Source organism: Macrotis lagotis, chromosome 4, assembly GCF_037893015.1.
Source record: "Macrotis lagotis isolate mMagLag1 chromosome 4, bilby.v1.9.chrom.fasta, whole genome shotgun sequence".
Classification (NCBI taxonomy): domain Eukaryota; kingdom Metazoa; phylum Chordata; class Mammalia; order Peramelemorphia; family Peramelidae; genus Macrotis; species Macrotis lagotis.
The window spans coordinates 24,757,136-24,780,535 of record NC_133661.1 but is presented as its reverse complement, the minus strand read 5'-3'; the positions used below and the strand labels follow the sequence as shown (position 1 = coordinate 24,780,535).

The 23,400-nt window shown below is 41.1% G+C and overlaps 1 protein-coding gene across 1 annotated transcript in view; it reads right to left on the bottom strand.

The window, feature by feature from the left end:
• The window catches only part of LOC141522616 (solute carrier family 22 member 15-like), a 90,895-nt gene that overhangs the window by 47,110 nt on the left and 20,385 nt on the right, over positions 1 to 23,400 (bottom strand). The window contains 4 exon segments of the mRNA XM_074236162.1: positions 1,350 to 1,571; positions 9,426 to 9,555; positions 13,792 to 13,934; positions 13,936 to 13,948. Coding sequence (XP_074092263.1) covers positions 1,350 to 1,571; positions 9,426 to 9,555; positions 13,792 to 13,934; positions 13,936 to 13,948 — 508 coding nt within the window.

Below are 23,400 nucleotides of genomic sequence, written 5' to 3'. Positions count from 1 at the left end.
GGCAGTATGTTCAAGAACCCCAAATCACTCTGTAGTGCCAGAGACTACTTTTTTAATATTATATTCTCAAGGGTGTTATATGGCTAGGAATAAAGAAATATCATAAGCTGAGGGTCTTTATAGACCTCTAGATCAAAAATCTTACAAAACCTGTAAAAGTAAACTATCCTCTTTCTGTGTGTGTTTGTGTGTGTGTGTGTGTGTTGTAAGTAAAACAATTAACCACAGGACCTTGATTCATGATGATATTGGGATCCAAAAGATATCGGTCATTAACACACTGCTTATCACATTGCAAATGTCTAATAAATACTTATTAATTGATTGATTGGATGATACCTACGGGAATTTCTTATGGGGAGGTATATCTTCACTGGTGTCGGTGACCTAGCTCGACATCTTTGCTAGATAAGGTAAGCCAATGAATGTGTCTTACGCTACATACCCTTTGCTTCAAAGTGAGCAAAAAACATCAAGGCCAAGCATTCTTTATGTCTCTACTCAAAATAGTCACAGCCTTGAAAGAAGGCCAGAGGCTGTAAGGCTTGTTTACGTCCCTAAAGAGACCAGTGAAAAATCTCTGAGCAAAGCAGGTTACTATAAAAAGTATGGAAAAAAAGAGATGGGCCCTCTGTGAGAAACTGGGACAAAGCTAGCAGTTTCTTCTCTAAACCTATCTGTCTGACAAAGGAAATGTTCATAGATGTCAGCAGAATGTAAACTCCCTGAGGGCAAGGCAATACTGGGTCATGGCTAAAAGGAGGGCCTGGGTTCAAGTCCTGTTTCTAAAGTAAGCTAGTTATGTGCCTTTGGATGGATCACATCACCTCTTAGTGTCCTACACAAATCTTCAAGAATATCAGTTTTAGGGCAGTGGATAGAGCACTGGCCCTGGAGTCAGGAGGACCTGAGTTCAAATCCGGCCTCAGACACTTAATAATGACCTAGCTGTGTGGCCTTGGGCAAGCCATTAAACCCCCACTGCCTTGCAAAAAATAAAAATAAAAAAAGAATGTCCATTTTAGAGTTGTTCCTAAATTACATCAATGGAGAAAGTCCCTACACTACCAGTTTCCGATGGTGATGAAATCATCGAACTGGGGGAGAAAATTATGATTTATTCCAGAAACAATGAACCAATGGAATCACTTTTCATTGAAAGTCCTCTTTCTAAAGGCAGGCTGTTGGCCCATTTTCCAAACTTGACCAAGCCAGTGTCTCTCAGTTGAACCCATGACGTTCATCCTCCTACTCACCAGCCTTGACTCCATAATCTTGGTTCCCCCACGACCCCTACCCTTCCTTCCTCTCTCTCCCCCATCCATCCCCCTCTTCTCCTCCCGACTTACCAAACATACATCAGTATGACTGTCTGCCAGCACAGGATTGGGTGTGTCACAAGATTGAGAACACCAGGTGCTGAGTCTTGGATTTTCCCCGACCCTCCAAGTGGCTTCAATTTTATCCTTAGTCTCTCTTTTCCATTACCACAAGCTATGTAGTGCATTATGGCCTCGGCTTTTTCCACAGCCCCTTGGGAATGCAGCCACCTTGGTGATTCAGGGAGCAGGCTGCCAAATTAAAAAAAAAATGAAAGGGGCAAGACCATGAAAACTCATTCCAGCCAGACACAATATCCTCCCAGCCTCCCTTTGCTCCTTCGAGAATCCATTCGAGGCATAAGCTTATAAGGTCATCATGCCTGCATTTTCGGGCTTAGAGAACAGAGGGAGGGCTCAGCTGGGTTCCCAGAGCCAGGAGAATAATCAACTATTTCCGATTTCAAGACAGTGCTAAGCAACAGCGGTAGCCTGTCTGTCCCACTGTTTCCAAATCTGGTTGATCTTCAAGGATGCTTCATCTTTCTACGCTATCATGGGAAACTGAACTAGCCTCCATAACCATTTGAGGTCACTGCCAGATCTGGAAACCCAGCAACAAGATACAAAGAGGACCCTGCCTGGTAACCCAGGAAGTTTCCATTGCTGAGATTCTATCCTGAATTATCCCCTCCAGGGCCATCCCGAAACAAGGCTTCTCTTGTTCCAGTCATGTAAAAGGGTCTTAGTCAGTATGGTATTTGAGCTTCTGGATCCTGGGATAAGAGCTCTAAAGCAGGAAGAAACTTCAGAGTCATCCAGTCAATCAATCAGCATTTAATAAGCCAGACACTGGGCCAACCCTTTCACTTGACCGAGGAGGAAATTGAGGCCCAAGGTCACACAAGCGGGAGGCAAGACTCACCCTTTGAAGCCAGGTTCTCTGATGCTAGCGTTGGCATGCTTTCCTCCGTCCTTTAATGTCCAGGGCAAGGGCCCTGTCCTATCTTATTTTTGTATCCTACAGTAAGAAGCTAAATAATAGATTCATCAGCCAGAAGATCTGGGATGACTTCCAAAATGGAATTCCAAGTAAGAAAGGTATTATGGCAAATGGATAGATGGATGGCTGCCCTTGGAGATAGGAAAACCTGGGTTCAAATCCTCCCTCCACCCCAGGCTATGGGACCTTAGCAAAGTCACTTAACCTTTTAGTGCCCAAGACAACTTTCTAAGACTATCAACTGCAAAGACACTAATAGGAGTCTACCTACAAGAATTTCTCAACATCAATTATATTGGAGGTTCAGTTGAAAAAAAAATGGAGTGGCTCTCCCTTTAGTCTCATCGAATGACTTCCAGGGAGACTGCACACTTTGTATAAGAGGAATGGAGTTCAGATCTATCTCTGTGACTTCCTACATTGGGTTAGTCACTTAACTTCTATGCCTCAGTTTCCTCATCTATAAAATGAAAAGGTTGAGCTAGATGACTCAGAAATCACTTCTCAGATCCTTAAGCTTCTTGAGGGCAGGGACTATCTTTTGTCTCTTTGTATCCCCAGCACTAGATTCTTTTTTTTTTTAGGTTTTTTTTTGCAAGGCAATGGGATTAAGTGACTTGCCCAAGGCCACACAGCTAGGTCATTATTAAGTGTCTAAGGCCGGATGATTTGAGCTCCAGTAGTCCTGACTCCAGGGCCAGTGCTCTATCCATTGTGCCACCTAGCTGCCCCCATTCCAGCACTAGATTCTTGTTTGTTGTGTGTTTTTTTTGTTTTTGTTTTTTTGCTTTTTTTTTTTTTTTAGATTTTTCAAGGCAATGGGGTTAAGTGGCTTGCCCAAGGCCACACAGCTGGGTAATTATTAAGTGTCTGAGACCAGATTTGAACCCAGGTACTCCTGACTGCAAGGCCAGTGCTCTATCCACTACGCCACCTAGCCACCCCAAGCAGGACTAGATTCTTAATAAACATTCATTGACTAACTGTGATCCTGTGACTTTGGAGGAACAGTCATTTATTGATGGTTAATTCAGTTTCCCAGAGTGGGAGAGGAGAGAACATTTTTAAAAAATGGAGTTTGAAGGCCTGGGTTCAAATCCTGCCTCTACTACCTATGAGTCCAAGAGCAAATTACTTAACTTCTCTGACCCTTCATTTCTTCCTTTATAAAATGAGGGAGGTAGGACAACTAGTCTTTCAGATGCTTTCCAAATGTAAACCCACAACCCTATAATTCTAAGAAAAGAAAGAGACAAAGGAGCTATACATATGGAATTGGTCTACCATTTCCATCCTTACCTTAAACCCATGGCCTCCTAAGAAAAGACTAGGAATGACACCAGTAAAAGAAATTCTATTAAAAGGTTCTGAAATTCTCTAGGATCTTTAAAGTAGACATTCTCATTGATTGTCTAGAAGGAATTTTAAAATGATTTAGTATAAATTATACTTTATTTGGTGCCCAGTTAAAGCAACCCTTTGCAATTCTGCCTTATCAGTAGTGATCTCAGGTGCTCACCTTTGGGGCAGAGGAATGCTTTAACTAGCTAAGGAGCAAGGGCAAGGAGATAGCTGAGCTCAGGTGCAAAATAGGGAGAGGAAAAAGGAATTTATCATTACTGTCTGAAATTGGTGATTGCTATGGCATCTTTATCATGTTCTCTGGGAGGGTGGTAATGAAGACATATTCTTTTCCAATAAAACCAAAAGAAAATTATTTGTGAATCTTTAGCCCTCACTGAGGAGAATATAGAAGACATACCATTGTAAAGAATATATAAACCCATCCCTTTGTCATTTTACTGTACAAATCTCTGCCTTAAAACTCCAAGTCCTATTGGGTTTTTTTTTGTTTTGTTTTGTTTTTTTGTTTTTGCAAGGCAATGCAATGGGGTTAAGTGACTTGCCCAAGGCTGCACAGCTAGGTAATTATTAAGTGTCTGAGCCTGGATTTGAACTCAGGTACACCTGACTCCAGGGTCAGTGCTCTATCCACTGCACCACCTAGCTGCCCCACCAAGCCCCATTCTTTATTGTCATTGTGAACTCCCATCCCTTCACCCCTCAGTTCTTTACTAGCTACACTCTCCTCCCTTCCCCATCTTGACCAATTGGTGAATTATTTCAACTCTTCATTGTCTTCTTTCAAAACCCTTGTCCTCTTGTCCTGTCAAAAATCCTGTCCTTCCCAGCTTCAGCCTTGGATTACTCCCATCATCCCCTGCCTTCATTCCTACTCAAATGCTGCAGAATGAAGCTGAGAAAAATCCTGAAATGATGCACCTTGGATTCACTAAAATTTTATGTTATATATAATCTCAACTAGGCCCTCACCAAAATAAGGCAATCTTTTTATAATCCCCTAATCAGTTCTGTATCACATTCACCACAGTACCCTGGCCAAACCCTTCCCATCACCCCTTACAATGAGAACTTTGTCACAAAATGGAGGCTATTTTCCAAGAGATCCTCTTATCCATGCTTCTTTATCCCATATCTCTTAGGTGCCTTCTACCACTATGTCCTCCTTCACTTCTGTCTCTCCTGAAGAAGTGACCTTTCTAGGGGTCAATTCTAATTCCTCTACATGTCCAAGTAATCCCATCTTCTCTAGCAGATGTCATCCTTACTCTCTCACTAATTTTCAGTTTCTTCCTATTGACTCATTGCTTCCCTCCTACTCACAAGCATGCCCATGATCCCCCAACCTCAAAAACCTCTCACTTGATCCACTCATCCCTGTTAACTATCATCTTCTATCTCTTCTCCCTATTGTGACTAAATTCCTTGAGAAAATTTTCTATATTATTGCCTCTCTCACTCTCTTTTTAACTCTGCAATCCCAATATTATATGGAAATTGTTGTCTTAGTACAGCTGGTAATGGGGCCAAGATGTCAGTGTGAAGGCAGCATTTCCCACTCCTTCCCTCCAAAACTCCAAAAGCCATCAAATTATGATTCTAGTCAAAATTTAGAGGGGCAGAACCCACAGAAAGACTGAGTGATACATTTTCCCAGTCCAAGATAACTTAGAAGTTCCACAGGAAAGGTGTGTCTCACAAGAACCAGGAGTTGGAAAAAGCCCCAGTCACAGCCCGGGAACAGTTTGAAGGGGCAGGGAGAGAATTCTGCTACACCATAATGAGTGTGGAGTGAGGGAGCACTGGTCTCAGAACCTCTGGGGAAACCAGCCTGTACCTCCAAAATACAGTCCACAGACAGTAAGGGGGTCAGGGGAGACTACAAAAATTTCTCTGCTCTCCCTGGGGCAGGACTCTGCTGTTTGCCCACACTCAGATCCAGGTTGCAGTTTGGCCTTCCATACTAAGATAGCTGAGCAGGGCTCCTCCTTACAGCTCCAGGGCAGAGGGGAGTGCTGTGGTCATCTACATATCAAAGCACAGGCAAGATTGCATAAGACCTTGGAGGAATAAAGGTCCCAGTGGGGTGTCCCCCCAAAAAAACCCTAAAGCCTTGGAAGTGCTGTATGTAAATTAGTCTTGGGCTGAGGAAATGAGTAAACAACAGAAAAAGAAGAATCTGACCATAGAGAATTAATTTAGTCCCATGGAAGATGAAAACACATACTCAGATGACAACAAAATCGAAGCTTTTGCATCCAAAGCCTCCAAGAGAAATAGAAAATGGGCTCAGACTATAGATGAGCTCAAAAAAAGACTTTGAAAAGCAATTAAGGGAGGTGGAGGAAAAATTGGAGGAGAAATGATATCGATGCAGAAAAATCATGAAAACCAAATCAACAGCTTGGTGAAAGAAATACAAAAAAATTACTGAGGAAAATAATATGTGAAAAACCAGTTTAGACCTAATGGAAAAGCAAAACAAAAAGGCAAATGAGGAGAAGAATGCCTTAAAAAGAAGAATTGGCCAGCTGGAAAAGGAGATTAAAAAAAAAGCTCTCTGAAGAAAATAACTCCTTCAAATGCAGAATGGAACTAAAGGAAGCTGATGACTTTGCAAGAAATCAAGAAGAAACAAAACTTCCAAAAAAGCCAAAAAATAGAAGAAAATGTGAAATATCTCATTGGAAAAACAAAATCCAGAAAAACAGATCCAGAAGAAATAATTTAAAAATTATTGGGCTATCTAAAAGTCACAACCAGGAAAATAGCCTAGACTTCATTTTTCAAGAAATAATACAGCAAAATTGCCCTGAGATCCTAGAAGCAAAGGGTAAAATAGAAATTGAGGGAATTCACTGGTCACCCCCTGAAAGGGATCCCAAAAGAAAAACTTCCAGGAATATTATAGCCAAATTCCAAAATTCCCAAATCAAAGAGAAAATTCTAAAAGCTGCCAGAAATAAACAATTTAACTACTGAGGCTCCATAGTCAAGATTACACAGGATCTGGCAGCATCTACATTAAGGACTCATAGGGATTGGAATATGATATTCCGGAAGGCAAAAGATCTTGGTTTACAAGCGAGAATCAACTACCCAGCAAAACTGAACATCCTCTTTCAGGGGAAAAGATGGACTTTCAATGAAACAGGGGACTTTCAAACTTTCCTATTGAAACAATCAGAGCTGAGCAAAAAGTTTGATCTCCAAGTACAAGACTCTGGTGAACCAGAGAGGGGGGTGGAAGAGAAGGACTAACTATGAGGAATTAATGATATGTAACTATTTGTATTCCTGTATGGGAAGAAGATATTGATAACTCATATGAACTTTCTCATTTATAAGAACTGTCAGAAGGATTATATATAGAAAGGCCACAGGAAGGAGTGGAATATAATGGTATAATATAGTAAAAAGATGGAGTCAATGGTTTTTAAAGGAAAGTACTAGGAGGAAGGGAAAGGAGATAAAGAAGAAGCTAAGAAACTTCACATGAGTCAAGAAAAAGCTTTTTCAATGGAGTGGAAAGGGGGAAGGGAAGGGGGAATGAGTGAGCCTTCATTCTCATCAGAAATGGCTCAGAGAGGAAATAACATACACATTTAATAGGGTGAGGAAATCTATCTTACCCTAGAGAAAAATGAGAAGAAAAGGATGGAATAAGGGGGGGATGGGGAGGGAAGCAAGAAATAGGTGATAGAAGAGAGGGAAGATTGAGGGAGATGGTACTCAGATAAAAATACTTTTGGACAGGGCCAGGATGAAAGGAGAGAGAGAGAATAGAATAAATGAGAGTGGGGAGGAATAGAGTGGAGGTCCAGCTGGTAATAGCAACTGTGGGGAAAATATTGAAGCAACTGCTGTGGTGGACTTATAAGAAGGCAACTCATCCCAGTGAAAGAGCTATTGGAATCTGAGCACAGACTGAAGTACATTTTTTTTCTCTCTCTCTCTCTATTCTTGAGGTTTCTCATCTTCTGGGGGGGTGTAGAGAGAGAGGTTTATGTTTACTCTTAAAACAAAATTATTGTAATAATATAAAATAAATCTAGATCCTTAAAAAAATTTTAAGAAAAGAAATTGTTGTCTCCAAAGTTCTCAAATCACCTCTTAATTAAAAAAATCTACTAGCCCTCTTTCAATCTTTATTCTTCTTGAGCTCTATGCAGCCTTTGAGACTTGCTACTCTTTTCTTTTTAGGTTTTCTCTCCAGGCTCTCAGACTTGTCAGACCTCCCCTCGATTTCCTTAACTTCATCCATGTCTTGTCCTTTTCCTGTGGGTATGCACTGTGCCAGACACTATTCTCTCTTCCCTCTGTACTATTTGGTAATCTCTTCAGCTCCCACAGATTCAATTATTATCTCTCTGATCATCTCTACTTATACAATTCTATCTGTATCTTCAATCTCTTAGCTCCAACTGCCTCTTAGTCTAAGACATCTAGAACTGGATAGCACATAGACAGCTTAATCTCAACATGTCCAAAATGGAACTCATTCTATTTTCCATGAAGTTATCATCTCTTCCTAATTTTCCTATCACTATCAAAAGGCACTATCCACCATCCTCCTAGTCCCCAGACCCAAAACCTAGGTATCATCCTTGACCCCTCCTTGTCTTTTACTTCCTATATCCAATCTGTTTCTTAGGATGCTTGCTTCTATCTTTGTAACATTCCTCTCCACAACCATTGTGCTGTTCCAGGTCCTTATCACCTGATACTTGGAGTATTGCAATAGCTTACCAATTGGTCTCCCTGCCTCAAGTTTCTCTCTACATTTTCCTTCCAATTGATCTTCCTAAAGTTTAGGTCTGACCATGTCATTCCCTAGCTAACACATTTCAGTGGCTTCCTAGTGATCTAGGATCAAATATAAAATCCTCTTTCTAATAACTTGCACCCCATTTTCCAGTGTTTTGTGCCTCATTGATTCCTACATATTATTCGATATGGTGACACTGGCCTCCTTAATGCTCCATATCCCCACAACTTCCTGGCTCCCAGAAAGTCCATTGGTTAAACACATACTGAGATGTCTCTCCATCCTCATCCCCACCTGCTGTCTTCCCTGGCTTGCTTCAAGCCCCAGTTAAAATCTCAGCCTTGAGGCAGCTAGGTGCACAGTGGATCGAGCACTAGCCCTGGAGTCAGAAGGACCTGAATTCAAATCTAGCTTCAGACACTGTGTGACCTTGAGCAAGTCACTTAATCCATTGCCTTGCAAAACCAAAAAAAAAAAGGATCCTCTAAGATTCCCCTTAATATTAGTTCTTTCCCTCTCTTGTTTATTTATAATTTATCCCATTTAGAGTTTCTTTGCACATTGCTCTTTACATGTTGTCTCATTCTGTGAACTCCCTGAGGGCAGGGACGGGTTCTTGCCTTTAACCTAGAATTTGGCACATGTAGAAGAAGGGAACAAATTTTTATTGTGTACCTACTATGTGCTAAGCACAGTATTAATATCTCATTTGATACTAAAAGGTGCTTAATAAATGCATGTCAACTGATTGAATCTTGTCTTTTTGTTCCTAGTGTACACAGCAGACATAATAATGTTTGCTGAGCTGAAATGAGCTGTCACCTTGAATCTTTTGCTTCTAAAGGAATCAAAAACTGGACATTGTGTCATTCCAGCCCTATACTGTTCATATACTTTCCATTTGGAAAACAAACAAAACCAAGAATCAGAGGGTAATACTTTGGCTTCTGCCATGAAAAGCCTTCCAACATACTAGGAGAGGAGAAAGAAGAAGGCCCCAGGAGAATTGGAGATAAACGCCAAAGAGCGCCAGTCCCTGATGCAGTAGCCTAGCATGGCATAGAAAGCGATGCCAACTGCAAACGTCATGTTGATCAGTGAACCTGAAAATGAAATGAAATGAAAACAATGAGCCCCAAAGTCATCTCACAATCCTGGAGAAAAGCTACATGAGGAGGCAGGAAGGCCTTTATGTGAAAACAAAAAGCTAGAAACAAAGCGGACGCCTATCGATTGAAAAATGGCTAAGCAAATTTTGGTTCATGGATGTAATGGAATAGAAGTCTGGCCCATTGAGAGTCAGACAACATAAAACATTGAGCTGGGTAGACTTTTCTGTCCCTTCCAGCTCAAAATCTATGATCCTCTGAATTCAGACAACCGCGGGGAGACCTCCATGAACTGATATAGAACAAAGTAAACAGAGCCAGGAGAACAACATACATGACTACCATAGCATCCAGCTCCCATGATGATGTCCTTTGTTCTCATAGAAGACATCAGACATGATATCATGACAAACACATGAATTGTATTTGAATGAGGAGTTGCTGTGCAAGTCCCCAGTCTCACTTTCTCCTCCAGAGCCAGCTGGGTCCAATGGCCAGACAGGGATCAGGACAACTGGAGATGGTTCTGGATTCAAGGCAGTCAGGAGTAAATGACTTGCCCAAGGTCACACAGCTAGGCAGTATCTGAGGCCTAATTTGATCCTCCTAACTTTGGGGTTGGTGCTCTACCCACTGTGCCACCTGGCTACCCTACCATAACAACAACAACAAAGACCACCATAAATGAATGCAATTGCTGCCAAATTCTGCCAAATTGTAAGGATTAATCTCAGCCCGTGGAAAGAAACGCCCCTTCCTTCCTTCTTCTCATCCATAGTGGCTGGGTTACCCCCAGGCTAGACATCCAATTTCTCAGCATCACCAGGAGGACCATAAGACTAAGAATATAAATGTTGACTTGAGTCTATGAAGCAAGATTCTTCACCAGGGTTTTGCTAGACCAAGGAATCAGAGATCTGATGTCAAGAGCATCAGGAATTGGCTTCATACTAATGAAATCCTAATGAGAGTTTTTGGCCAGGAGTCAGAGGCAGCAGAGAGCAGAAGAAAGGGCGGGGAGGAGAGAGGGGGGAGAGACAGAGACAGAGACAGAGAGAATAAAGAGAATTTATTAAGCCGTTATAATATAACGCTATCAAAAACAACAGCCATATTGGTTACATCACTTTAACTATTATTTTCTGTGTTATGAGGAAGGTTCCATGGGTGAGGAGGAGGGAATAATAGGAAGGAATAGGATACTTATGGGGAGTGGAGGGAAGCAGACCAAGAAATCAGAGATCTGATTAAAAAGCATCAAAAATTGGCTTCTTACTAATGAAATTATAATGAGAGTTTTTGGCCAGGAGTCAGAGGCATCAGAGAGCAGAATGAGAGAGAGAGAGAGAGAGAGAGAGAGAGAGAGAGAGAGAGAGAGAGAGAATAAAGAGAATTTATTAAGCAGTTATACTGTAACAAACACTATCAGACACAGTAGCTTAATTATTTTTTCGGTATTATGAGGAAGCTTCCATGGGTGAGGAGGAGGGTGTAATAGGAAGAGGATATGATGCTTACAAAGGGCAGCAAAAAAAATGGAAAAAGAAAATAGAATTAAATATAATCAGAAATAGACGAGTCTTTTAAAACTGTGCATGATTATCTGGGCAGGAATAGATTTAGAGGATCTTAGCTGCAAGGGTCCTTCGGGATGATCTCATACAACTCCTTCACTTTGCAGATGAGGAAACGGAGGCCTAGGGACGTTAAGTGGCCGGCTCATGCTCACAGTTGGTTCCTGTCACAGTCACACAGCCTATGTCCTTGGATGAAAGTGCCCAGGGTCCAGCCCAGGACTAGCACACAGCAGGGGCTTAATCAATGTTCACTGAACTAAATTGCTTCAAGGCCGCAACTAAAAAGTCCACTTCTGGCCCCTGACAAGTGGCTTCCCCTGTAAGATGGGGATTGTAACGAATGTCTGCTTTGACCTCATGGGGATCCAGGGAGAATAAATGTCTGCATCCTTGCTCTGAAGCCATTCATCAGCCCTCAGGATGATTTATTCTTTGAACACAAAACCCAGAAACCAACCCTGCCCTCCAGCTTTTCTTAGGGGAAGCCATGAGGATTTGATTTTGTGCTTTCATTGTTCTAGATTTTATGAGCTTCATGGGATATTAATTTGCTGCTCTGTGGGAGGTTTGGGCAGAGAGAAGGGCAAAGAACTCAGGGAGAGGACTCAGAGCAGGAAGCATCACATGAGCAGAAGAGGCAGAAGAGGAGAGAAGAAAGGACACCTCAATTACCTCACAAGGTTATTAGCCCGGCCAGAAGCATTAACTGAACGGAAGGAGGCTTTAAATTAACTGCTGAAGACAGGAGATCCACTGAAAAAAAGTTCCCTTCCCAGGTCAGAGCAAGCCAAGGCTTTGTAGAGAGGGATGAAGCAAAAGAAACCAATCATGTGCATCATTAAAAAAAAATGAAGCCTCTGCTATCCCAGAGAGTGAAATGGTCCCATGATTGGAAAGGAAGAGGATGTATTATTAGCTCAGCGGGTAAGAGCTCATTGTCAGGGAAGGAGATATGGGGCTCTCGGAGGGACAAGACTTTTTTATTCCCCTTCTTAATGCTAGCATGTATATAGTTCTTCAGATATTTGGATCCTTACAGTGACCCAAGGAGATAGATTCTCCATTTGACAGATGAGGAAACTGAGGTTAAGAATGCGTAAGTGAGGGAATTATAAGTGTTGGGATTCAAACTAGGTCTTCCTGATTCCAAGTCCTGCTGACTATTGATGGCACCACCCATAAAAAAGGTGCAGAGCCTGAGGATCCTGAGTCCTCATCCCAGGCTTCAGGCAGACCACCTCCTGACAAACTCCAGGCCCAGCATCTGTGACAGAGGGATGGCTCTATCCTATGACATGGACGATCCATCTTGTTAGGCTGAAATTAAATGTGGTGCCTCTCCATAGCTATGTTTTGGGGGCGACCTTTAGATCTCCAAGGCAAAGATTGCCAAGTGCACACTGTTCTGGGTGATCCCCAAACACTGAGTCACAAATAGAAGGACCATTATCCAAGGACCAGTTCAGGTACATGCACAGGCTCATCTGTAGGGGACTGGTGATCTTTGGAGAATAAATTTTATCAGCTTCATCACCTCCCACAGCCCATTGACTAAGGTGATGAAGATGAATCTGTATCAGTGGGGTGGGTAAAATCATTCCACTCTAACCAGAAAGAATAGATTAAATGCCTATTGGAAAGTGGTTTCAGGTTCTGGCCCCTTTATTCATTCTCCTAAGACTTTCTTTTCCTCCCTCTTGCTCCATCTTTCTCCATTTTTTTTTGTCCTCCCAATGTGGCCTCTTAAATCAACCTCCTAGTGCTTTTATTCACATAGTGGAGAGCATGCTAGGCTTGAAGGGAAGGGTTAAATCCTTACTCGGGTACTTACTAGCCTTGAGGCCTTGGTCAAGTCCCCTAACTTCTCTGACTTTCCTCTATGGGTTTATATGATGAGAATAAAGATCCCACAGATTGGTTGTAAGGGTCACATGAGATTATCCATGTGGAGAGCTCTATCAGTATTAACTAATTATCAACTACTCTGCAAAATCTCCTACCTCTGACTTGAACCTACTAGTTGAAATCCTGGGAGTGAGGAGGGATGCACCACTAAGAAGTTTCTCTTTCCAGGCTTCCATATGCTCAGCAATGGGGTTTTTTTTTTAGGTTTTTGCAAGGCAAATGGGGTTAAGTGGCTTGTCCAAGGCCACACAGCTAGGTCATTATTAAGTGTCTGAGACCATATTTGAACCCAGACTCCTGACTCCAAGGCTGGTGCTTTATCCACTACACCACCTAGCCACCCCAGCAATGGTCTTTTCTACCATTTCTTTGTGTGCAAATCTCCTTGTGTCCTGGATTTAGAAGCACCCCTGAGGAAATCATCTTGATTTGGAAATTTGAATTAAAATCCATCTATAGCTTCTTTCCATGATTGATTGAATGAATGAATGAACTAATGAATGAATGAATAAATAAATGAAAAAACATTCATTGAGTATTTACAATGTTCCAAGTCCTCTACTAAGGACTTGGGATGAAAACAAAAAAGGAAACTAGTCCTTGACCTACAACATGTAGAGGGAAGCATTGGCCAAGGAGATGTGGTTTGGCCAGAGAGGTCACAAGATCCATAAAAAGAGTCACGGAACATTTCTTATTGCCTGGCTGATCAATAAAGATTACACTGACTCTCCTTTACTCTTCTTACCTGTTAGTGCCCCAAATGATTTCCCGACATATTCCTGTGTCAAGACAAATGACACTAAAACTGTTCCACCATTCATAACCCCAACGCCAAGGCGTGACATCGCGAAGACCTGGTAACTTGGGGCAAATGCAGAGATATAGCCCATCAAAAAAGAGACCTGCAAAGATAGAGAATGAAATTCATGAAGTCTGGCTAGAACAGCATTGCCCCAAAATCAAATATAACGTAGTTGGGCAAATCTTTCCACCTAATCAGACCAATATCTATATTACAGTGTTAGAAAGGGGCCAGTGACTTGCCCAGGGTCTCTCACACACACACACACACACAGAGTCAGGAGATGTCAGAGGTAAAATGGAAACCCAAGTCTTCCTGGCTCTAAGGCTAGTTTTCTATCCACTATAATATGCTGTCTCTAAATATAACTTCAAATCCTATTAATTATTTAGTCCAGAAGCTCCCACAATTATCCATACCTGCCTTGACTGGGCCTTCTATTATATAATAACAATAATGAAATAATCTATGTATCCCTTGAAAGTTTATAAAGAGTTTTCCACTCAATAACCTACTAGTCTCCAGAATGTATTATCATCCGCCATTTTACAGATGACAAAATCAAAGGCGAAAAGTTGAGCAATTTGCCCGTGCTCACACAGCTACCAAGTCTAACATTTACTAGTCTTGTGTTCCCGTGGGGAAGTCCCATAAGCTTCTTAGGCCCCAGTTTCCTCAATGATAAAAGGAAAGGGTTGATTTGGATGGCAGATGAGTTTCCTTTCCAGTTCTTGATCTAAGATTCTTTAAGTATCAGCATCAGAATCTGAACCCAGATCTTTCTGATGCCATCTCTACTACTTTATCCTCATACCAGGATTGCCAAACTCAGATAAAATAGGGGGGGGGGCCTACATTGCACATCAGAATCCCAAAGGGCTTTATACTGATTTTAGGAAGAAAACCACAAGTTAATATTATCTGTATTTGGTTGTATTTTTATTTATTTTATTAAATATTTTTTCCACATTGCCTATAAGCAAGAGTTCAATATTCCTTCCCCCTTCCTGCACTTCACTTGGAGCCTTCTCCTCTTCCTCTTGCATCTTGGCCTTCACTGGCCTATACTGACCTGATCACCAGAAGGACGAATGGTCTGATCAAATGTTCCTTCTGGCTTCAGCCTCCTAATACCAGGAACAAGAACCTGCTACAAGCAAGATGCTAGGAGAAGGCTGAGGATATGAAGTAAACAAACTATACCTTCCCTTAAGGAACTTAGACACTACAGAAAATTGTCAGTCCTATCCTCTTAATTTGTTACATGGTGCTATCACCTAGGTAGGATGACAGTCTAAAAAGAAAACATAGATTTGAGTTCAAAAAGGTTTTAAAGGCCATCCAACCCAACCCTCTAACTTTCCAAGTGAGGAAACTGAGACAGAGAAGCAAATTGACTTTGCCTAGACAGCACGGGCAGATGTCATGGTTGTGATTTGAACCCAGGGCCTCTAGCTCTAGATTATTAGCATTCTACCTCTTCCCTCTCAGATTCCTTTTAAGGTCCTTCAGGCTCCCTTTTGATCTTCTGATTCTTGTTCAATTAGTCCAGAAAATCTCCTCTCCTCCCCTCTCCATTCTAGAAACAAGTCCCCCAAAACTACCCTAATTGTGTCTGAGAAAAAAAATTGCACCAGCCACACATGTGCATCAAGGAAAAGGAAAAGCAGAAATTTTCAAGCAAATCCCCAGAGCTCTCCATTTCCAAAGCCAAGACGGGCATTCAAAGTCCTCTTCAGTATCTCCACTAGTCTCCATCTACCTCCTGATCATCCTCTATTTAGACCTGCCCCATCCCCTCAATGTAGAAAGTTCATCCTGTTTTGCGAGCCCTATGATCAGTTCTGGGGAATGCAAAGAAAAAAATGAAAACAGCCTGCCCTCAAGGAGCTTACACTCTATTTTTGTACTGACACAAAGAAATAATGCAAAAGAGATAACAAACTAGTTCAAAGAGATAAGGGAAGAAGGGTGTGTGGTGCTAATGCCAGAGAGACTCAGAAAGGGCCTCTAGAAGAGAAGGAAATATCATCAAAAATAATTTAAATGGAACCAGAGCTTCTAAGAGGCACAGGAAAGGAAACAGGGCATCCTAACCATGAAGCACAGTCTGTACCCAGGTCACAGAAGTGGAAGATCAAATGCCACAGAACATATTGTAAATGACAGAGAATAAGAGGAAATCAAGCCAGAAAGGACTGCAGCCAGATGGTTAAGAGTTTTAAATGCCAGACAAAAGAGTCTATATGGAGCCACCAATGTTGGCCATTCAGTCAGAGAACTAGGATTTCTGAAGTGCCTACAATGTGGTCGGGTGTAAGGAATGACAAAAACCTTCCCAGCTGTTGAGGGACTTGAGCTTCCATTCTAAGGGGGGAGGGCATATTCATTACTAGGTGTACACCAGATATACAGAGATAAGGAGGGAGGGAGGATGCTAGAAACTGAGGAGAGTACTACCTCAGAAGATGGACTTTTAGTCAAATTTTGAAGGAAGCCAAAGAAGCAAAAAAGATGGCAGCAATGAGGAAGAGCATTCCAGGCATGGAAGCTGGTCACTGAAAAGACACAAACACCTAAGTTAGACCCACAAGGAGACCATTGTAGGTAGACTGCAGAATGTATGGAGGGAGGAAGGGCAAGAATTGACAGTTTTAAATTTTAAGGGCTTTAAATACCAAACAGAGAATTTCATAGTTGACCCCAGCTGTAATTGAGAACCAATGAACTTTCTGAGTAGGGAGAGTGACATGATCCAACCTATACCTTAAGAAAATAACTTGGGGCAGCTAGGTGGCTCAGTGGATAGAGCCTGGAGCTCAAATCTGGCCTCAGACACTTAACAATGACCTAGCTGTGTGACCTTGGGCAAGTCACTTAACCCCATGACCTTAAATAAATAAAATAATTTTAATTTTGCCAACTAAGTGGAGAATAAATTGGGTAGAAGGAGTTTCACTTGAGGGAGAAAACTAAGCAGAAGCTCCAGGAGCTGGGGAGTGACCTGGTCAGATGGACAGAAGGAAAGGGAGACTGGAGGCAGGGAGAACAAGTAGAAACTCAATGCAATAGTTCATGTCAGATAATGAGAGCCTGAGCTAAGTCAATGAGTGGAGAAAAGAGAATAAGTACATTTAAAAGAAGAAGAAAACTCTTTCTTACCCCCTTAGCTTTGTTTTCTCTAATTACTGATATGGGTCTCCATTAAATGAATGAGCTGGCCCTAGATGACCTTGAATGTATATTCCATTTTGGAATCTCTGATTTTGTTGCAACAATTATTTTTGCTCAGTAGGGAGTTTGGACTTTGAGCATTTGATGCTGTTGACAGATGGTGGACTCCTGACCAAAGAAAGCAATGCCCTTTAATCTCTTACTGGGAAATCAATGTTCTCCACACCCAAGCAGACCAATGAAGTCTCTGGGTGGCCTTGTTGGTATGTTATCCACAGCGGGACAGACCTCTGACCTCCTTTGGGAATACATCAGCATTAGGCCTAATTATAGTGCCAACTGACATGATTCCATACTAAGGCCTGCTGCCTGTTCCCCTGGACACCCTTTGACCAGTTGGCCTGACTTTCCCAGTCCTCTAAGACCCACTTATGTTTCCCCTTGACCACCCAGTATAGAGTCTAGAATCTGTACTTCTGCTCACCCAGTGTATAGAGGGACATAGATACAATAGCAAAATACTAAAATAAAGGTACTTTATAGAGAGTGGGGGGGGGGGTGGAAAGAACAGTGTTGACATCAAAGCACATTAAGTGAAGTCAGGAGAACCCAGGTTCAAGTCCTACCTCAGTCAGTAAAGAAGAGAAGGGCAATAAATGGTATAGCAGATACTCATTCGCTCTGTGACCATGGGTAAGCCACTTATCTTATTTGTCTCAGTTTCACCATTTGTAAAATGTGGTATGTGTTATGAGGCTAAAATAACAATACTTGCAAATTGTTTTGCAAACTTTCAAGAAATATAGAAAGTCTATGATATTTATGTTTATATGATTATTTTCTCATTTTTCTTCTCATAGAGATTAAGCTGAATGAGGCCAGGGACTGAATTTCCTTTTTTCCATTTCCAAAATTAGTGGAGGATCTTTCATGAAGTAAGCACTTAATAAATAGTTATAGGAATGATTCGAATCTACTACCTATACTTTTCATTGCAAATAGAGAGTCAATAAGTTCCACCATGGGTCTAATCGGTTATAGAACCCTAACCATAATTGTAATCAAGTTTCTATAGGAAATGTGCGATTCCCAGTGCCATTTAGCTATCTTCGCAAACCACTTCTAGAACACAAGCTATTTCTTCTTCAAATGACAAAATCATGAGCTATGGAGTAGCATGATAGTATTAAAACGCACCCCCCTCTTTTTTAGATTGTAAAAAAAAGATATTATTAAATATCTTTTTCAAGAAAAGATTCAATTATTTTCATAGGAAATTAAATGATGCTAGGAAATCAGGTTGACGTACCTTTTATGTCATTCATTTCAATTCAAGGAAGCAGCATTCCAAGGTTACTACTCAATGTTTTTAATTATAACTATCTCTTTGTGCTATACTCATATGTAAAGCAGTAATGCTGTATGAACCCCAAGTGTCTCAGTCACCCCATATACTTTATGCATTCATGGACCCATGGTTTTATTGGTCTGGGCATTCTCTTTATTGGAATCATTAATGGAAAGATGACAGCCAGGAAAAAGGAAGCAATGGTCCTGCAGTCCTTACTCTTCTCACATTAGACTTGGAATATTATATTCGTTTTGATAATTGACAAGTTTACCAATGGTCAAGGTTGGGCAAACGGAATGGTGAAGCGTTGGAGTGCCCACTATATGAACAAATGGAAAGGCGTCGATTGAGTGCTTACTCTAAATGAGAGAGTTTCTGCCTCAGGGAGTGCATGCTTTAGTAGAAGGAGACAACACATAAGGGGAAATGGTGACCAAGCACAAGAATGTCATAGATGTCACAGGGGAGGTGAGTGGATCCAGAGGGCAGTCAACAGACATACCCTTCCAGGAGCAATTGATATGTTTACTATGCCTAGAGCCAAAGGTTGAAAGGAGTATGTAGGGATGGGGAGAGAGGGGAGGATTGATTAACAGATCTAGGAAGGTTTGGCTGGTAGAAGAAAAGGTAGAGAAAGAAAAAACAAAGGATGACCATCTTCAAGTATTTAAAGGGTTCCCATTTGGGGGCCTTAGTCTCATTGGGCAGAATCAGAAGCAAACAGTAGAAATTTCACAGAGGCCAATTTAGGGTTGATTGAACAATTCGAGTTATTCAAAAGGGAGACCCATGACCTGTCCCTGATCCTGTATGGCACCCTGAAGCAGTCCAACACCCAGCCTAGCTGTCATGTGTACCTGCCAATACCAGAAGTCATTCGGGAGTAAACCACAGAGCCTCATCCGCTTCTCTTGGGCTCTCGGCAAGTTTTCTGTCCCACACTTCTTGCTCCAACTCCTATAGCAATGCTATTCTTTCCTTAGTTTGAGGATTGGTGTAGATTATCCAGTCGGATCAAGAATTAATGCTCCCATCTTTTTTAGATTCCTCCCTTTCATCTTCTTTTCCACTGTTTCGATTTACTCAAATTCCCACTTTTGTAAGGGAAAAAATATTTAACTATATTAATAGAAGCATAATAAAACAGCAGTGTTAACTGAGATTAACTTGAACCCATTGAAATACAACCCCAGGATTTCATCTCTAGACCCAAATCCTTTTGGTCTGTCCGATTCCCCAAGCATGGGTTGGAAAGTGTGAAGAGGTTCCTAATGTTGGAAAATCACTTGCTTTCCACCCACTCACCACAGAAGACATGGCACCCACACTGTCTGGGAATCCCTTTATTTTAAGTATAAGAGCCCTGCTTTCTATAGCTTCTGACCTAGTTCTGCTCTTGGAAGAACCTGCTTTGCTCACTAATATGACTGCTGCCTCCAGGGATGGCTTACTATGGGAACTCAGTTTCAAAACTAGCTCTCCATCCATTATACTTCACTGCCTTTCATATTGAAAAAGAAAATGGATTTGGGATAGGAGAAATAGTCTTTCCTATAAATTCTACTACCTGCTTCTCAGCAGTATCAGTACCAAACTGAAATATCAAAAACAATCTAAAAAAATGAACAAGTTTTACTCCCTTAAGTACTCTGTTATCTTAAGTTATTCATACTGTGAGCTAGATGGTGAAGAGGCTAGAGGATTGAACCTGGAGTAAAAAAAGACCTGAATTCAAATTTAACTTCAGATGTTTACTAGCTAGGTGACCCTGGGCAAGTCAATTAACCTCTGTTTCTGTTTCCCCAAGTGTAAAATGGGGACATCAGCCCTGCCTCCCAGGATTGCTGTGAGGGTCAAATGAGATAATATTTGCAAAGTGCTTTGAAATCTTCAAGGATTATATAAGCCCTGGCTATTATTCAGACATTTTAAGTGCCTATTCTAATCAACTGTATCCTATTTGCTGGGAAGAAGGCAAAGGAAAATGATGCTCTCTGGGAATTTACAGTCTAGCCATACGTTGTCTCTGAGGTTACAAATGAGCCAGAAATTAAGGAGGCGGTGGGGGAAGGGGAAATGTTAGCTAGTTGGGGAGGGAAGAGGGAATGTTTAAAGCCAAAGCTGACAAAGGGGCTGAATGCGTGGGGTAGAATGATTGAAAAATATAATTATGTTCAAAAATAGATAAAATGGAAAAGAAATGTTTTTTATGGGAAAAGGATTAGGAGCTTGGTGAGAAGAGAGCTGCAGAAGCTGAGAATGAGAGAAATATGGAAATAGTTTGGGCCAGATGACACTTGGAGAGGGCACCCCCAAATCAGAATGTTCTTAAAGTCATCCATTTCAAAAGAAGATTCTGAGACCCAGTAAACAAAGTTAAGATCAGCTGGATCAAAGCCCAGGAAGTCAGTCAAACAACAAATGTGCACAACTAACTAAAAAATGTTGAAAAGAACCTCTTTCAAAAGAGGATAACCATTGGGGCAGTGAAGGGATCATTAAAAACAAAGAAAGAATTATTAGTTTGAGTCTTGCCTTGGGCCATGAACCAGACAGCAATCATTTAGTGGAGTGTAGGATTCAAATATTGAATTGTAGAGTTTAGAGTGCACACCCAACCATCTTCCCCAAAGGGAAAAAAAAAGATAATAATTTCTGTTGGTTGCCTCAGAGCATCTCTGGTTGCAGACAGGAAATAGGAGAAAGAAAGAAAGAAAGAAAGAAAGAAAGAAAGAGAGAGAGAGAGAGAGAGAGAGAGAGAGAGAGAGAGAGAGAGAGAGAGAGGAAGGAAGGAAGGAAGGAAGGAAGGAAGAAAGAAAGAAAGAAAGAAAGAAAGAAAGAAAGAAAGAAAGAAAGAAAGAAAGGTGTGTGAAAAATATTAAACCACAAGATATTTCAACCCATGCCCCCCACTTCTAAAAGACCCCAAAAACAAGAAACTTGGGTATATCTGGCATTTTTACATCTAGTATCTGGCAGTCAACAGTGGGACACAGCAGTCAAGAAGGTTAACATGACCTTGGGCTTCCTCAAGAGCTGTTTCATGTCCAGAATTTGGGAAGAAATAATTTCTCAACCTTCTGGTATGGTCCAACCAAAGATAATGAAGAGATGCATGATGGGCTTCCGTTGGTGATATGTTTAGAAACAAACATAAGAGGCCTAACTAAAGAGATATAGAATTGAAAAGGAGAAGAATTGGCCTTGGGACAAGAGTGAGGAATCTTAAATGGACAGCCCAAGGACTCCATAAAAGAGAAAAAGCACTAAGGAAGGCTTCTAGCATGTTGGGTGGCTTCTCCATGGAGAATCTAGGGGCGAACATGGGTAATAACTGGTCAGGACTGCTATCAGCACTGGTGATCAGCACACATTGATGAGACCAAAGAACCACTCAAGAACTGAAGAAGACATTTGTATGTATATATCAGCACCAACCAAGGGTTCCTATTTTCCATAAGATTTAATTTTTGTGGCACCTAGTACAACTTCCATGGACATGTGATAAGTAAAGATAATAAGGCTATATCTATTGGGGCACTGTGAAATTTGGGATTTAAACTAATTCATGTAATTTCCACTCAAGAAGTCCAGTCCCTGTTTCTTCCCAGTTGGGAACGGAAGCAACTGCATCAGTTGTCATTCTCAACCCAGAGATGGAGATGCTTTTCAATGACATTTTGAGTATTGGTGGGAAGTGACTTACAGTTTAAACGAATATAAATCCACATTTTATTACTGTCCTTTCCAGTGATGAGCTAATGAAAATCCCCATGTCCCAATTCCCTTGGTTTATGAAGGTGCCAACACTTAACAGTCATTAAAGGTTTGGAAGTGAGGACAACAAAGAGCCAAATTACATCATGGTATAAATGTATTATAAATAGACATTTCAAAACAAGCCAAACTATTAGGATTTCAGGAGAAAGCCCTGAATTTTTTAAAAGCCATTCTGTACAAATTCTTTCAGACAGCAAGATTTTGTCCCTTCTCTCCCTCACCTTCTCATCCCTCAAAAATAATGATTGAGTGCACTGGGAGGGAGTTGGTTCTCCGAATATCATGATAGGAAATCAAATGATGACAGCTGCTATGACTGTCTGTAGCAGCTAACTTGTAACACCTAATTAAACATTCAAAGGTCCTATCAATTCCTTCAGACAGAAGTAACATGATTACTGTACTAGAACAAGGGAATGTTGCCTGCTAATTAGCAATTGATGATGAACTGGATATTCTATTCACTGATTAAGGTGGTCTAGTCAGCCTCTGTCCAATAACCTCATTGCATTAGAGAAAGGTCACATCTAATTGTGTGAGACAGGGTCCCCAAAACTCTCAACAGACTAGGTTTTTGGGGTCTGACCTAATACAATGAAATTTAGTAAAAAAAAATAAATAAATAGAATATTGTTGCTTTTGTTGGTCTTCTTTATATCTGACCCTTCATGAACCCATCTGGGGTTTTCTTGGCAAAGATACTGGAATGGATTTGCCATTTCCTTCAGCTAAACTTTTACTCTTAGATTTGTATTTATATTCCATTTTAAATAGTATTTTTCCAATTACATACAAAGACAATTTTCAAAATCCATTTTAAAAAGAATTTGAGTTTCAAATTTTCTCCCTCTCTCCCTTCTCTCCCTCCTCCCTAAAATGGCAAGCAACTTGATTTGATTATATATGTGCAGTCATGTAAAACATATTTCCATCTTGCTTTTTTTTGTCCTTCATTCTTGAAGAAGACCACAACATCAGGGAGGTGATGCCATGACAAACACATGAATCAGATTTGCTAAGTTACCAGTCTCACTCTCTCCTCCAGAGACATCTGGGTCCAGTGGTCAGATATGAATCAGGGTGACTGAAGATGGCCTTAGATGTGAGGTAGTCAGGGTGAAATGACTTGCCCAAGCTAGTAAGAGTCAAGAGTCAAGAATCTGAGGCTGCATTCCAACTCCTGTCCTCCTGACTCCAAGAATAGTGCTCTATCCACTGTACCACCAATCTGCCCTTATTTCCATATT